Source organism: Leptosomus discolor, chromosome 1, assembly GCF_034619465.1.
Source record: "Leptosomus discolor isolate bLepDis1 chromosome 1, bLepDis1.hap2, whole genome shotgun sequence".
Lineage (NCBI taxonomy): Eukaryota > Metazoa > Chordata > Aves > Leptosomiformes > Leptosomidae > Leptosomus > Leptosomus discolor.
In genome coordinates this window covers 147,506,198-147,522,343 of record NC_141391.1, presented here as the reverse complement: position 1 = coordinate 147,522,343, position 16,146 = coordinate 147,506,198, and the positions used below count along the sequence as shown (strand labels likewise).

Below are 16,146 nucleotides of genomic sequence, written 5' to 3'. Positions count from 1 at the left end.
ATTTATTGTTCCTGCTAGAGGTGATATAAAATAAAAATCAGTTTTAGATACACAGATGTTTTTTCCCTTCCTTCAGGCTGTTGAAGAATGCACAGAATGAAGTTCATTTCAAAATCTGGTATCAGAAACTACTGGCTGCACTCCAGTTCTGTGCTGGAAAAACCCTGAACAATGAGTTTTCTAAGGAGGGGAAACTTATCAGAATTCTGGAAGACATTGCCAAAAAAGTAAAAGCTGCCAGTGACCCAAAGAGAAAGGTTTGTTAAAAAATACCTCCCCTTCCATCTAAGTTTCTTCAGGTAATTTTATTTTTTCTAAAGTGACACCTCTTTCCTATAATGCCCTTACATAAATAAACCCAAGATTTGACTAAAATCCGTAAAATTTTGTGCTGCTCTGAAAACAAATAAATGGGACAACTCTCATCACTGTTACTCTTGAGGTCAGCGGATCTTTTAAGCCATTTGAATTCCTTCAACAGTTGTTTCTCAACCAAACTTGGAGGTGGTCAGAAATAATGGCAACAATGGCAGCTGATTAACATTTTTCTGAAAGGAACGCTCACATTCAGCTCCTTATCCCAAAATATTTGTCTCCTCTAGAGCTGCAGTGTTTCTTGAAAACTTTGCTAAGAGTTTACCCTTACAAGCTGAACATCCTCATTTCTTAACAAAGCCAAACAGAGTGGACTGTAGTTAATATCTCAAATATAGCATTTAGCAATTAATACTGTATGCATATCTGGAGAGATACATTCCCGTCAGTAGAAGGCTTGCAGTCATCTTCTCCAGTGGGTGCAACTTTTATATTGCGTAGGCACATTTCCAATTGAAAACTGTTAGTTTACCAAGACAGCTGTTGTTACTTACCTGATATCTAAAACTGCTTCTTGCTGAGATCTCAACAAGACAGACCAGAAAGCCAAATAAAAATATACCTGCCTCTGCTGGTTATCATGAAAGTTATCATTAATTCTTTTTGCCTTATTAAGGATTCAAAGATCTTCAAAGGATTTCTCAGAAAACTCAGTGTTGCTACAGAGTGCAGCAAAGCAAACGTGGAAATAAAAAGACAAAACTATTTGCAAAAAGAAAATCCATGTAAAGAAAAAGAAATACTAGTGATATGTTATACATTACTAATGTATAATTCAGATTTTAGAGATTAATCTCAAGGGTGCAGTTGCTGTGATGCTGAGAAACTCCCAAAGCTTGCAGTTAGCACACCTACAGATAGGCAAGTGAGATCACAGTGTTGAGACAACAAGCAACAAATTGTGAAGTTGTCCAGCAAGGCAAAAAAGACATGAGATGCAGCAGAGAAAGTGTAAGGCTAATCAGCCCCTAATGAAGGGTATTGAATCTCAACCTACATGACAGCATGAACTGGTAGTGTATCAAGGCAGAAAAAGCATGAATGTGGAGTAAAATCACAGTTCTCATTTTTAATAACTTCACCTCAGTGTGACCTCATTAGCGGTTATAAGGTTTCAGGGATGCTACTAGCTCCAGAAATTGTACCGCTTGTTTAAAATATAGAAAGACAGTCAAAGGCTTAAGAGCTGCTATTATGTTCTTTCATGTTGCTGTAATGATTCACATGTTGCAGGAGGTGTTAAAGGTGGAACTCAACAGACTTCAGCAGTTCTTCCAGGAGGTAAAGGTTTGCCGGCTTCCCCTGAATCCAGCGCTTGTTGTCCAAGGCATAGAGGCAGATGTAAGTCTAGCTCGCGCAATGGATTATCGTTTTAATTTTTTAATTTTTTTTTTTTTTTTTTTAATATAAAGGGGGAGAGGGAGTGAATTGGCTGCATTGACCGGGAAATAATCTTACTGGCATTAAGCATGAGTTATCTGGTAAACTGACATCTAGCCTAACCCTCTTTAAACTGGGGACCTTTGTTGGAGGCAGAGGTGAAGGGGACAGGTGGGACGGGTGTTGCATGCATGTCTCACATTGTGCAGCAGTGGCGGCAGAGGTTTCAATCTCTGAGAAACCTGCTCTCAGCTCAGCTGCCCCGCTATTGTGTCAGGACTGGCAAGGGCACCTGGCTTCCCTGAAGCTGAGGCCTGGTTACCATCTTGCCCACATAGCTCTTGGTGGCAATGTTTTTTCTCACCTGAGACTCTCCACTGTCACATAAGGGAGTAGCTAAAGGTCTAGAGCTAGGTCTTTTTTTGCTGAGGTGAGACTGGGCACATGACTGAGAATTACTAAAATATTCAATACACTCATACCTGTGTCTATGACTCCTATTAAGAATTACTTAAGAATAAAGGAAACAAAAGTGCTCTTTAGTGTGACTTGACTTTACTTTGAGCACAGTACTAAGGCTCAGTTATTTGTTGTTTAGAAATGTTTTCATAATCAATATTATGCCAAGAATAAGCTGTTCCATCTCTGGAGAAGGAAAAGGTATCCAGCAGCAAGAGAAAACAAACCTGAACGCCCATATATACTACCAGTTACAGCTGCCTAATTACAACAATTTGTGTTCTGTTTTTGTTCTCTGGCTCATTATCCACAGTGGACGTGATTCTAAGAGGTGCTGATCCCTTCAATTGCCTTTGACCTGTGATTCTCCAAGTAATTGCTATTCAGCCTTGATCTCACTGAGAACAGAGGTCTTCCAGCACCCTGCAGGCTTGGGCCAATTGTGTATGATATGTCAGAAGAATTTGAAGCCTGCTGCTTCTCACTGCTTTCAGGCTTTTTGGAAATAGTGACTAATGGGAAGGTATCTCACCATACAGTCATGCTAGTTATACTGCACCAGCTTGGCTGGACAGATATGAAATGTTGAAATAAGTATCTGAAGAGATTTTTTTTTTTTTTCATTTTTCTTATATCATTATAGGCCATTATATTGCTATAAATACAGGTAGCTTCTTGAGTGAACTGTATGTCAGTATAATCATGCAAATTAGAATTTTTAAGTGCTTATAATTACCTAAATTTAATTCATTTTGGTGTCATCTGTTGATTTCACTAGCAGCAAGCACTGCTTCCAGCTCTATCAGTAATGCATTATCTCACAGTAACCTTTCAAGCACTTACTGAGGCATTTCAATTGGCAAAATCTATAGGGGGTCAGGATTTCATCATCAATAATAGCTATTGCACGTCACAGGGGTATGATGTGGCTAAGAAAATGTTTGCATGCTTGTGCCATGCTTTGAGATGCCTAGATGAAAAGCAAGAGATAGCTGTGTCTAGTGGTAATTTTGTTCAAATTAGCCTCCACTGCACTCCACCCAGTAAGGACAGCAGTAGCTCCTGTGGGGCACTCATTATTTCCAGAAACTAGGCCATTAGTTTACCATTGTCTTTGGTTGTTTTTTTGGTGGGTTCCCCCCGCCCCGCCTTTTTTTTAATGATGGTAGTAATACCACCCTAACTCATGCTGGATTTGCAGTGCTTGGCTCATTAATGCTTTTTGAAGCCCTTTGAGGTCTTCCAGCGGAAGGAACTATAGGTCATGAGAAGTCAGAGTTTATGTTTAATTAAGAGAAATTCCACATAAAATAGATTATGATTTTCAGAACTGTGTCCTCAGCCAGCGTGAGGTCACCAAAGAAATTAGCAGGTTCTTTGCTTCCATAAAGATTGTATGATTGGGCAATGGGTTTTTTTTGGGAAAATAGTACACCAAAGGCTTTTCAGTGCTTTAGAGATTCTCATTAGATCAGTCTTACATACTTCATCTACTCAGTCCCAGCTAAAGTTTATCATTAACAGGCCTGGTTGAAAGTTAAAAACAATTAATATGGAAATATTATCCATGAATATAATTTGCTTACTGAGTGAAACAAATTGTCTGGGAAAAAAGAATTTCTGATTTGCCTGACCTAATCAAACAGTCAATAATAACAAGAATTATTTATTTTTGTTACCAGTGCTACTGAGCAATATTTAAATTTAGTACCTTTTTTGGAGGTATTGTATTAGCGTTATGCTTTGTATATGTGACATGTTGTTCTTCTCTCTCATCATTTTTCCCCTGAAGTCATGTTCATATTTTACGTCCAATGCTTTTCCATTAAAAATCTCCTTCATCAGTGCAAATGCTCCAAGTGGAAACATCAATGTTATTTTTAAGGTATGTTCTTCCTCATCCTCAGTTCCTTTTGTAAGGAAATATATTGATTTGAATTTCACCTAATTTGTGTTTTAAACCTTGAGCCTAAAAATCTTTGATTTGGCTCTGGTGTTAACTTTTCCCAATTATTTGTGACACCAGAACTTTTAATGGAATATGCTGAGGCAATGCACTGAAGCGTGAAGAAATGGGCTCAGGAAGAGAGAGGTGGAGGGGACAGCAGAGGAGCTCTGTCTTGTTGGAGTTACATGGAGGAACTGATTCTGAAAATAAAATCCAGTTTATTTTCCCATTGTCACCTAGAAAAGCTTCAGAGTTCAGAACAGTGCTGTGTCCATCCATAAAAGACAATACATGTAGTTTAAAGTTACTTCTCTTTCAAAAGAGCAAAAGTCTTCCATAACAGTAGATACTGGTTTTAGAGAAGAGCAATAAAAGTCATGAAATGGTTGATGAATACAAAATGGTCAGTGTTGCCAAAGACATTATTCCTAGATCTTTTGCAGTATCATTTTCTAAACCAAAAGTTTAAAAACATTGATAAAAATAAATTTAAAAAAAAAAAAAAAAAAAAAGACTTCTAGGTTGTCTTGAATTAAATTGACCTTTAGAGCAGCTGTGATTCTCAGGAACAGAAGTATGCTTCCCAGGCATGTTAAGGGGAGGCTAGCAATGTTAGAAATCTGGTTCTTACACTGTTTCATCTGAGAATCAATGTTAAATAGACAGATTCCTACTTACTTGAGCAACTTAAGCAAATGCCTGCTTATGGGGCATTTAAACATTTGTGCTGGTTCTACCTAGATAGTATTTTCCCTGCCCAGTAATGTTCAACAAACAACCATGTGTCCAGTTGCTGCAGAAATATTACAGCTGACATTACCTTCTCCTGTCAGCAAACCACTGTGTTAAGGTATCCTTTACTTGTACTGTAGTTCCATTGTTTATCCATGATGGATAATGCATACATAAGATGATAAGCACTGATATCATACTAACTTGTCTACTGACTGTATATGTGAGGGAAGGAGAGAAGGTAAGTGGAGAGAATAAGATTTTTTGCAGGTTTAAGTACTAAAGAATTAATTGGGGTCAAGATTATCTTTAAATGAAAGAAAAATAGATTTGGATTGTTCTTTTTTTAAAGATAAGTTCGTCTCCTCAGGTACTCATTTCATGGCAGTGAATGTCTGTAGATCAGAATGCTTATGTAAAAAGAATGTAATAAAAGAATACAGCACTATAAAATACCAGTGAAAGTCACACGCATTTTAACTGGGGCAGGGAGGGGGAAACAAAAAAAAAAAGCAGGACTTCTGTATTCATTGGCCATTTACTCAGCCATGGTTGAAAATAATCTCTTCATTACTTCTTGTGGCTACAATTAAAGCCCCATTTCACTAAGATTATTGTTTGACCAACTCCATAGGGAGAGCAGTCAACACTGCATCACTGTTTGAAATTGAGTATGAATCATGTCATGGATAAAATATAAATTCATGATAAAATTCCCCTTCAGCCTGCTATAAATACCAAGTTGTGAAGCTTAACATTAGACAAACACTGTCATTTATGAAAAGGAATCTAGCATTAGGTAGACTTTAAAATGTAACTAAATTGGGATCCTACCTCCAGATTAAATTTTCAAACTCTAATTACATAGGAATAATAAGCAGAAAGGCTGCAGTTAATCAGAGAGCATTTATTACAATCTCAGTGGCTGCCAAAACTGTTTCTGCCTATGTGTGCCATCTACTGTGTCCTCTTCCAACACGGAAAGATAAGTAGCAACTTTGAAGAAAAACGAGAGGGATTTACTGTAAAATGAATGTAGCTATTTTGGTGGGGGAAAAAGTCTAAATGAAATAGGAAGATATTTCTATCTGGTATTGAAGGAGAAACCTGGATTTCTTCTGCAATTTCCACAGATAGGAGACGATCTACGTCAAGATATGCTGGTTCTGCAAATTATTCGAGTGATGGACAGAATTTGGCTCCAAGAGGGAGTGGATATGCAAATGATCATTTATAGGTGTTTATCTACAGGAAAAAACCAAGGTCAGTTTCAGAGTATAAAAGTTACTTGTATTATATTATTCATATTTCATGTAAACAACGGTATACAAAAATCCTCCCTTTAACTTTTATTTTCATGGGTGTCTGATTTATCTTCCCTCTTAAAGAAAAAAAAATGCTCAGAGTTTCAGTTACTCAAGCCCTCACCTGTATACTTGCCTACTCCTGAATACTTATCTTATTTATTCACTCTGCCTATCCAGAAGAATTACAACCAAAGTCATTGAATTTTGCAGCAACTTAGGCCAGAGTTTTCTAAATGCCTCAACGCCATCAGCGTGCACCAGATTTTTAAAAGTAACTTCACACATCAAAAAGAGGCCTTTGGAGAAAATTTGCCATAGCTGCTCAAGTTTTAATCCAGTGTGATCCTGCATAGATGCTTAAATGAACCTAGATGCATGTGGCTACAGAAAGTACCTGAAGACAAGTGATGACAGCTTCGCAGTGTTGATTTTGAAATATTACTTTTGCGATTTATGCTGCTTAGGGCAGGCCTGACTCATCCGAAAGCTTTATTTCTCTTTTATGGCTGTTTTAGTAGAGCTGTAGGAGGGATACCAATTGCTTGCTAAAGAAATTTACTGACAGCAATAAGCTTACTATTTTTTACTGACTCTCCAAATCTTTAGTGAAAATAATCCTTGCACAAATAGAAGACTGATGTATCCAAATTACCTGCTGTACAAAAATTATTAAAATAAAAATTAAAAAAATCATTGCTTTCTGAGCCACAAAGAGAAAATCAGAGAGGATGAATGATCTGAAGGAACTAGGAGAAAGTATAGATGAGTTCATGCACATGACAGGTTGTTAAGGTGACCTGAAAAAGACTCATCCCTTCTTTGTAGAGATGGGAGTCAAAGCTTGAAGGCTTCTGCTTCAAAGGCAAATAATACAAGAATACTACTTCTGAATGTAATATTATAGTCTTTCTTATATACAAACACTTAATTTGATTTTTTCCAAGAAAGATACAGGGTTTGTCTGCAATTAATATTCTCTTCCTGACAGTCTCTTCCTTTCAGCACCATAGCAGCGGAAAACCTCTTGGTGTCTGACAGATTTTCCACACAGTGTCTTTCCTTTTGGGCTACAGAAATGTGAATATATTCGATTTACAGTTGATGATTAAGGATAAAAGGACCAAGTGACATGCCTGTGGTCATACAGAACATGTGCTTAAGTAGACTTGTGTACCTAGGCCTTCTAAGTCCTAGGCTAATAACTTGCTCCATGGGCCACCTTTTCCACACAAAGGAGACAGGAGATGATAATTCCATAGTCAGAGGAACACAGAAATCACTTTTCAGAGAAATGTGAAAAGCAGATGAAGCACTGGTAGAATGTCACTTTCCAGGCATAGTATAGTAGAGGATCCTGTCACCAAGTGAAATTGTTAGAGGAAGTCCTTCCTGTAATGCAGAGCTGCAGGGTTACATGCCAGGGGACCACACATGGGGACAGGGAGAGAAGGCTGGCAAGCCAGGTCTCAGTTCCAAAAAAGGAAATAAGTGCATGTAGTAGAGATAGAGGATTCAAGTGAAGCATTGCAAAATGCTTGGCTTCTCTCTGCACTTCAAAGTCCCAGTTTATGTCATATTGGATCAGACTGATTTCTGCACTATCTACTATTCTTTCTCCCAGCTGTGATCAGCATCACATACTGCAGAAAAAAAGTGTGTATCATTCTAGACAATAAACACATAAGAAAACTTCATATTTCATAGCAAATTTCTGATCCTATTTTTCATAGTTTTTTCTTGGTGTATGTATTCTACCCACTTTGAATCTCATTAAATTGTTGGACTTCTTGGTATCTTCAGTTAGTTATGTCCACAATATTTTTATTGGTGGTTTTATTTCTCATTCGCCGAACTGCTACTTTTTACTAAGTGTCCTTTGTTTTTTGTTTCCAAAGAGAAAGACAAAACCAATCCTGATCTATATTTTCTATTGCATTCATTACTTTATAAGCTTTTAAGCATGTATTTTTTTCCGCATGGAATGATCCAACAACAGGCAATATGCATTGGTGGATTTCATGTCTTTTTAAAGTAGAAGGTTTTTCATGTGAACTCTTTTCTGTCTGATTAGGATTGGTACAGATGGTGCCAGATGCTACCACACTAGCGAAGATCCATAGGGAGTCTGGACTGGTAGGACCATTGAAAGAAAACACAATTAAAAAATGGTTCCATCATCACCATCCTCTGGAATCAAATTACCAAGAGGTAACATTTTGGTGAAGCTTATTATACATTTCATGTTTTACCATGGGAAAAAAAGAAACCACATTGCAGTAAGCAGGAAAAACAAACGACTCAGACACAAGACAAACAAGTCACATGCAAAGAAGCCAGGGAATTGACTTAAATGTCACTCCCTTTCTAAGGAGATATTGCTCTGGATCCGGAGCATTGTAATACATTTTCTATAAAAATGTGTCATAGAGATGTTTTGAAATTTAGTAGTAAAGTGAAGAGAAGGTGAAGTAGAAATTAAGTACTGAACTCAAAAACATTTATTTTTTGGGTCAGCTGCCTAAATACTTTATTTTACATAAACCATGCAAAATCTCGGTGGATTTGCTGTATTTGGAAATGACCACATCAATACCTGTAGTTCTAGAAGCTGTTTTATCAAAATTGCCTAGTCATATGGTACATAAGATCATGCTTTTCATATGACATTGTGGGATCCCATGTAATGTATCTGATTTTATGAAACTAGACATTATGCATAGCCAAAAAACTGGAAATTATATTTATAGAAGCAGAGGTTTCCCAAGGGACCCTTTTTATTAATTATTTGTGTGCTGAACATGTTCTGAGTCCCATGAAAAATCTTTTAATGTTTGTGTTGCTGGGACAATTTTTAGAACCCCACTCTGTGCCAACAGTAGATTAATACCCAAAATTTTAAATTTAAAGGGGAGCTTTGAGTGTTTACCAGTCTGAAAAGGAAGTGCTTTTATAACAGTTTATTAGTAGATGTATAGCATAAATACGTTCAATAAACTTTTAGTAATTTTGTATTTATTCCATAGCCCTTTGTTTATCCACATTTTCAGTGAGAACAATCAAACAGGAAAAATCTCTATAGATTTTTTTTTTTTTACAAGTTTGTTTTATAGTGTTGTGGTAGAAGTACAGCCAACATTTCAATGGAAAAATGAGATAATATTAGTTATTGATTGATAAGCTGATTTCTTGCTGCTGCTGCAGTTTGTCAAAAGTACCTTCAATGTGGAGTATTCTAAAACAAATTTCTACCATTTTCTTTCAATTTTTAACATATAAAATGCAGTCAAATCAGATTGCATAGAGCATGCATAAACTTACTACTATGAACCTTCCCCTTTTTTTACTCATTAATAATTTTTTAGTCATACAATACTATATATAAGGTGCTCAAAAAACTAATCCAGAATAAGCTTTAATATCCTCATTTTACAGTTGAGTGAACAAAATCACAGAAAGCTTAGGTGTTTCATCCAAGGTCATCAAAGTGAGTAAGTAGTACAGTTAGATGTAAAATTCAGCCAACTCTTGTGCTGTGGCCTAAATCTTCCACAGTATGAGCCATTGCCAGTGGCATCTTACATCTACAGGGAAATCCTGAATGCCTAAATAATGATTTACTTTGGCTAATGTAGGTTTTGTCCAAAACCAGAAAGATCACAGATTAGGATTAATCAGGCTGTTGAACATAAGATGTCAGCTTCCTGCCGAGAAGCTTGCTTTTCTTAGCTACATTTCACCATAGAAGTTTTCCATAGAATTCCAAGTATCCATAAAACACAAGATGAAAACCTCATGCATAAAATTGTTCTTGCATTGTAACTTTGAAATTTGTTACTTCTTTGAGTACCATTTCTACAAACACCTGTCTGTTAAAATTTTAGCAACTTGCATAGCATTTGTAGAACTACATTTTTTTGTTTTCTTGTTAGTGTCACAAATATGTTTGTATATTTCCAGTAAGGGCTTTTGTTTCACTAACTAGGCAATAAGGAATTTCTTTTATTCCTGCGCTGGCTGGTGTGTTGTTACCTTCATTCTGGGAGTCTGTGATCGACACAGTGACAACATAATGCTAACAAATGCTGGACGCATGTTCCACATAGATTTTGGAAGATTTTTAGGTCACGCACAGACATTTGGAAGCATAAGAAGGTTAGTATCTATAGTAACACACATAGTAAACTTTAAAGCAATGTTCTGAAATTTCACAGCCTTATCAACTCCCATGGAAAAAAAAAAAACCAAATGAGATCATGCTTTTTTTTTCTTTCTGAATTTCCCAAAACATTTTTCTGTCTTCACAAAACCTCTGAAAAATATAGGAATGATTGGAAAAGGAATTAAAAGGAGATGTTGGAGATCCCCTTTCAGTCTAAAAAAAAAAAAAAAAATCTAAATCCTTGTTTGGTCAGACATTTGAATGATGCAGTTCAGTAGTGACCACAATAGTAGATGCCAAAAGAAATCTGATGTCCATTGTTTTTTTCCTAACAGAGGAGTGTTCCTATAATGGATCCAAAACCATAATTGTATCTAATTGACCACTTTCTTCCATATTCAGCGAAGAAACCAAATTTTCCAAATAAGCATGGAGAATAATTACATTATGCCTCTGTGGGTAAAATTGAAAACTTTTTAATTATCTTTTGAAGTCTTATATCTAACCACACTGAGCTCAGGCGCTGTTTTGCAAATATCTGATTTTACCTAAAAAAGACTGTGATTTTTCTGTGTTTTTATGTATCTGTGATTAACTGTCATGTTGTAAAGATAAATAAAGTAGTGTGATCATGTATTCTAGTGCCTAATGTGAACAAACTATGGAGGAATGAATTGGGATGTAGTAAGAATAAGGTAATGCCAGTATGTGCAAAACACAAAAAAGCTGTTATAACAGAGCAGAGAATGATAAATGATCCCTAATGCAGACAAGATAAGTAGTGTGCGTATGTGGGACGGGTATCTTTCCTCCATGTTTCCTAATAATTTCCAGAACTGGTCCCACAATTAAGTCTGAGGTAATTGTTCCTTTCTTTTTTCCTTTTTTTTTTTTAAGCTGGCCTTTGACTATTCTAGACTATCTCAGTGTGTTAGACAGAAATAACAGCGTGGGAGTATTGATATGAGGGAAGCTGATGGGGATAATAAGTACTTCTAAGCGAGGCAGTCAAAAGATTTTGTTGCAGTGCTCAGAATTATCATCAATCATTTGAGATATGCTCCCTTAATCCTACTTATTTGCTGTGGAAAGAATAAAGCAGAACAGAGTAATAAAAAAAGACACGCACACTCAGAGTCAAGTGCTGCATCCCTCAGTCCAGCAAATCTCCTTTTGGAGACTAACAGGAATTTCCTTGAGCAGTAATTTTACAGGGGCAAAGATTTACCCGGTTTTAGTGAACAAGAGGATGAAGCAAATATGGGGGGGGACACACAACAACCAAATTTAAACAGAAATCATGTAATAGCAATAACAAAAATAGATGTTAATTTTACTAGTTTACAACTCAGTCACACTACACCTTCTTATTAAGTCTATGAAAATGATTTAAAATATAGTCACTTCCATAAACAGCAACCATTTTTCTTCCTGTTTCTCCATGCAGTATATTGCTTCTAAACTATAGAATAAAATAATCTATTTTAGGACCTCCATTCATGGAGTGTCTTTGTGGTTCCTTAGTAAAACTGGGACTCACAATTAACAGCAGGTTGTGGATCTGTTCCATAGGATATGGAACATCATGGGATAATCGTTGTCTTCCTCACACCTACATGTAACTGAGCAAATGCAATATTAATGACTATAGTTCTCATGAGCTGTATGCATCTTCATGAAATGTAAATATTATTTGTAACACAGGGATATCACATTTCTACAGCCCGTAAATTTCAGGTGCTCTCAAAAATTGAAACCCTCAGTGCTATTTGGATCTACTCATTCCCACAAGGCAAAGCCTGAAATAGGTTTAGCCTCTGGTTTCTTTAACAGCTCTTTAGATTAGATTTTTATTTGAGTTCTTATTAGATTTTTATTTGAGTTCTTTGCACACCAAACAATATCATACCCCTAAAGTAATATTGATAAAACACCAGCACAATGCTTTCAAATCTTTAGAATTATTAAAGTTGACCCTTGAGGTTTCATACAGTAGATGCTCAACATATACTTGTGAAGTTCTATAGGTGGCTTTAAAGAATGAAAAGCATCTGATATGGATCCCTGTACATGAAACTGGTCTTTTACACACATCACGCAAACAAACTATTTATTTGTTGTTTATTAAATCTGTGCAAATGAATGAAGGCTTATAGAAAAGGAGTCCCTGTTTGGACTGTTCGAAACGTCATTCCTTTTAGAATTAAGGCAGTTGCTTGCCTCAGCTGTTGATTTTCTGTTCTCAGGGAGTGCTTTTTGCCATTTTCAAGCTCTTATTCCTCATAAAGCTTTGTAAGGATAGGTCCTCTGCACTATTCTGCATATGGAACACTTCTGATGCAAGTAAAGTGAAAGGCATACGTGGCAGCTTTGAGAATAGCACACTCTCCTACATGGGCTGCAGCTCTTTCTGTCAAATCCAATGTGAGTCTTCAGAGAACACTTTGAAGGTGATATGATCCATGTCATGTTCACTTTGCATTAATGATTATATAATACTACAACGAGAGATTAGTTAACTTTTCTAATTCCTGCCCTCATCTTCAAATGATGTTCAATAAATCTACTCAGTTTTGAGTTCAAGGCACAAACCAGTAGGTCAGCTCTTACTGATTTCAGAAGGAAGAGGAATCAGGAACTTTCTGTCTTTTCCAGTTCCATGTACCTTCACAGTGCAGCAAATATGTTAAATAGTACTAATAGCCTGTCTTTACCTGTATCTAGGAACCAATGTTTCAGAAGTGTTGGGGGGAGACATATGATGTATCTAAGCAATAGCATAATAACAGAGCTTGGCAGAAGAATTATTCCCAAAGTCCCACAGGGAACCTTCCTACTGAACCATGAGATTTCATTAATTTATTTTTATTTTTTTTAAATCATACTGGATGACACATGTTGTTAGCAGTAATAAAATACTCCTTTCATTCTCTAATCCAGCCACCATATTTGACCATACATTTCCCTAAAACAGTGAATTCTGCAGGTACACTTCAAACTGTATGAAGAAATTTTTCTCATTTAATTTCATATAACTGTCCTGTTCTTTATCTACTGAGTATTCTGTGGTAATCATCTTAGACCTACTCCAACTTAAATAGGTGTAATATTATCCAGGTAATCATACAGGACTAGGTCAGTCATTAAATGGCACAGAAGAAGGTGTCTGGCTCGTGATTGTACGTGCCATGCTTGCTTTGCTTTTGTTTTCTTCTTTTCAGTTCTGACCAGTTCCTTTTGAACATTTCTTCTTTGGTGAATTAAGCAATAAGAGATTTATTTAAATCCTGTGCTAACTGAACTAATCCTAACTTCAGCAGTCTCATCCTCTCCACTACCAGTCACTTCCAGGGCTGTCGTCTGTATTTTTTCAGTCAGCAATCTGTAGTCTGAAACCTGATGGCAAGTATGGAGCAGTCCAGCTCATAGCATACCATAAATTCACGTTTTGATAACCTAGGTGTCCACTTTTTTTTTTTTTTTTTAAACACCCAGTCATCCTGATTATTTAAAACACTCACTGGACTTTCTTTTCCCTGATCTGAATCACAGAGACCCTCTTGTCTCTTCGCCAAACTAATCCCACAGTTTGGCAAGGTTTTCCTAGAAGTTAAATATGCTAAGCTGGTTTTCTTCTACAAAGATAATTACTAGAGGCAGCCTAACTATTCCATTGGGAAACTCCATTTTTTTGAAAGAAGTTTCAAAAATATTGGAAAATTGTTTCCCACACTTTCTTCCTGTGTCAGTGCTTTCCTCTACTGAAAGAAAGTCTGAGCATACCTCTCTTTATTTTAAAAGTAACACATTACATTTTTAGTTTTAATAACCTAAAATGAGTGTTACTGTCTCACTGTGTTTATTTGAAAAAAATGTATTGTTTTCACATATTTCTTTCTAAAACAGAAAAGCTAGCATACAGACAGGGAAAAATAAGTTGTAGCTGCATTCTTTGACTACATTGTATCTACATGTGTTTCATCTTTTTCCTAAAAATATGAAAAAGTGGGGAAGAAGGAAGACAGGAATTTGAGAATTCCACATTTTACTTTTTTCTTTTTTCTTTAAAAAAATAAATAGGGTACTCATCAAAGGAAGAGTCTAAAATTTGAAAGTAAAAACTTAAAGTATAATCACTTTTCATTTTGTAAATTTGTGCATGAAAACTGTTGGACTAACCTGCATTACCTGCTGAAAGGTTTCATTAGGAATTTTCAGTATGCCTATTTATAATTCATTTTCTGTAGTTTAAATTTATTTGTCTGACATGACTGGTCTGGTTATTAGATTATGTGAACTGGTAACTCCTAATTCTTTGCTACTATCCACTTTCAGCACATCCTGTATGCCATCCTCCCAAAATCTCTGACTGAAATCCTGGAAAGATTTAATTTCATGACTTACAGCACTTTAGTAGCCCCAAAGATCTTAATAAGATTATACAGATGTTTAAAGATAGTCATATATGTAAGTCTTTGCATAAAGACTGAAAGGTGAAATATGCATAAAGGCCTAAAGATGAAACAGTCCCACCTCCAGGGTGACAAGGCCTAAAGGGGCTTGAATTTATGAGACAAGAAGTCCATTGCTTTGAAAGTCAACTGTCTCTAATTGCCCCGAATTAAACACCTAAAGCACATGTCGAATCTGAGAACATACGAGCAGCACAAGTTGCAGTCATGTTTCAGACGCACTTCTGTTATATTTGTCTGCCTTGAAGAGTATTGTTACTGTTTTGATGCTTTCTCTAATGATCAAGTCTGGATAGTAGTTTGCCCTTTACCATTGGTCATTTATTTTCAGCAATAGCCTCTTGTGGAAGGCGTTTAACTAAAGCTTTTTGAAATCAGAATAAACTATGTTCACTGTCCACTTTGTATCCTTAATTTTTTTGGTTATCGTTTTCAATGCACCCAGACAGTTAAGTGAGGCACTGTTTTTCCCACACATTGTCTGTATGTATTTGACCCTATCCAAGTGTGTTGTTCTTCTGATGAATTGAGTTCCCTGGAACTCAGTTCTCATCTCCCGCTATTCTCAGTATCCTTGGCTTTTCATTCAGTTCAAGTATGACATAAACTGCTCTTCTATGTTCAGGAACAGCCGCTTTCTTGAAGGAGTTATCATATATTCTTGTTAACAATTGTCTGGGCTAAAGAAATTGTTTGGTGCCTTCAGAGCCACCAACAGAATTCCCTCCACTTTGGGAGATTCACTGCACACGAGTTATTTAAGTGACTCCCTATCAACTTCCTGCTTCAGAGTTTTCTTCCTGCTCTCTTCCCTTTCCTCCTTCTCTTTCTCTTACTCACTCCATGATTTTTTGTAGAATGTGACTCTAGAGACAGGAAGTGTAACAATAAAACAGAAATAAAGGGAAAAACACATCATGTTCATTGTCCATTTTGGTTATACAATTTTATTTGTTATCCTTTCCAAAGTGTAACTGTTTAGAGACACATATTTTCTCTTTCCTGCTCCCATCAGAAACATTTTATTGTATAATCTTTCTCCAAAAGCTTTCTGTACATACCTTTTTATGTTCTGGGGGAGCTGTTCTCACACACAGTCAAGTGTACATCAAGCAATTTTAAATTAATCTTTGTTGCTTGGTCTTGGTATCTTTTCCTGCTCGTTCTGCACGCTATGCCTTTGTCCTTCATCCTTAACTGGAAAGCGTACTGTTATATTTAATTCATGTAGGATTTTGTCCCCTGCCCTAAGGAATTTCTGTGCAATTCAATTTCTTCATCACTAGTTTATTGCTCTGTTTTGCCCGGTCGTGT

At 36.4% G+C, this 16,146-nt stretch overlaps 1 protein-coding gene across 1 annotated transcript in view; it reads left to right on the top strand.

Moving 5' to 3' along the window:
* PIK3C2G (phosphatidylinositol-4-phosphate 3-kinase catalytic subunit type 2 gamma) overlaps positions 1-16,146 on the top strand; it is a 205,741-nt gene that overhangs the window by 122,476 nt on the left and 67,119 nt on the right. The window contains exons 18-23 of the mRNA XM_086466907.1: positions 77-257; positions 1,609-1,716; positions 4,007-4,099; positions 6,028-6,157; positions 8,273-8,409; positions 10,184-10,353. Coding sequence (XP_086323033.1) covers positions 77-257; positions 1,609-1,716; positions 4,007-4,099; positions 6,028-6,157; positions 8,273-8,409; positions 10,184-10,353 — 819 coding nt within the window. The remainder of the gene's footprint in view (positions 1-76; positions 258-1,608; positions 1,717-4,006; positions 4,100-6,027; positions 6,158-8,272; positions 8,410-10,183; positions 10,354-16,146) is intronic.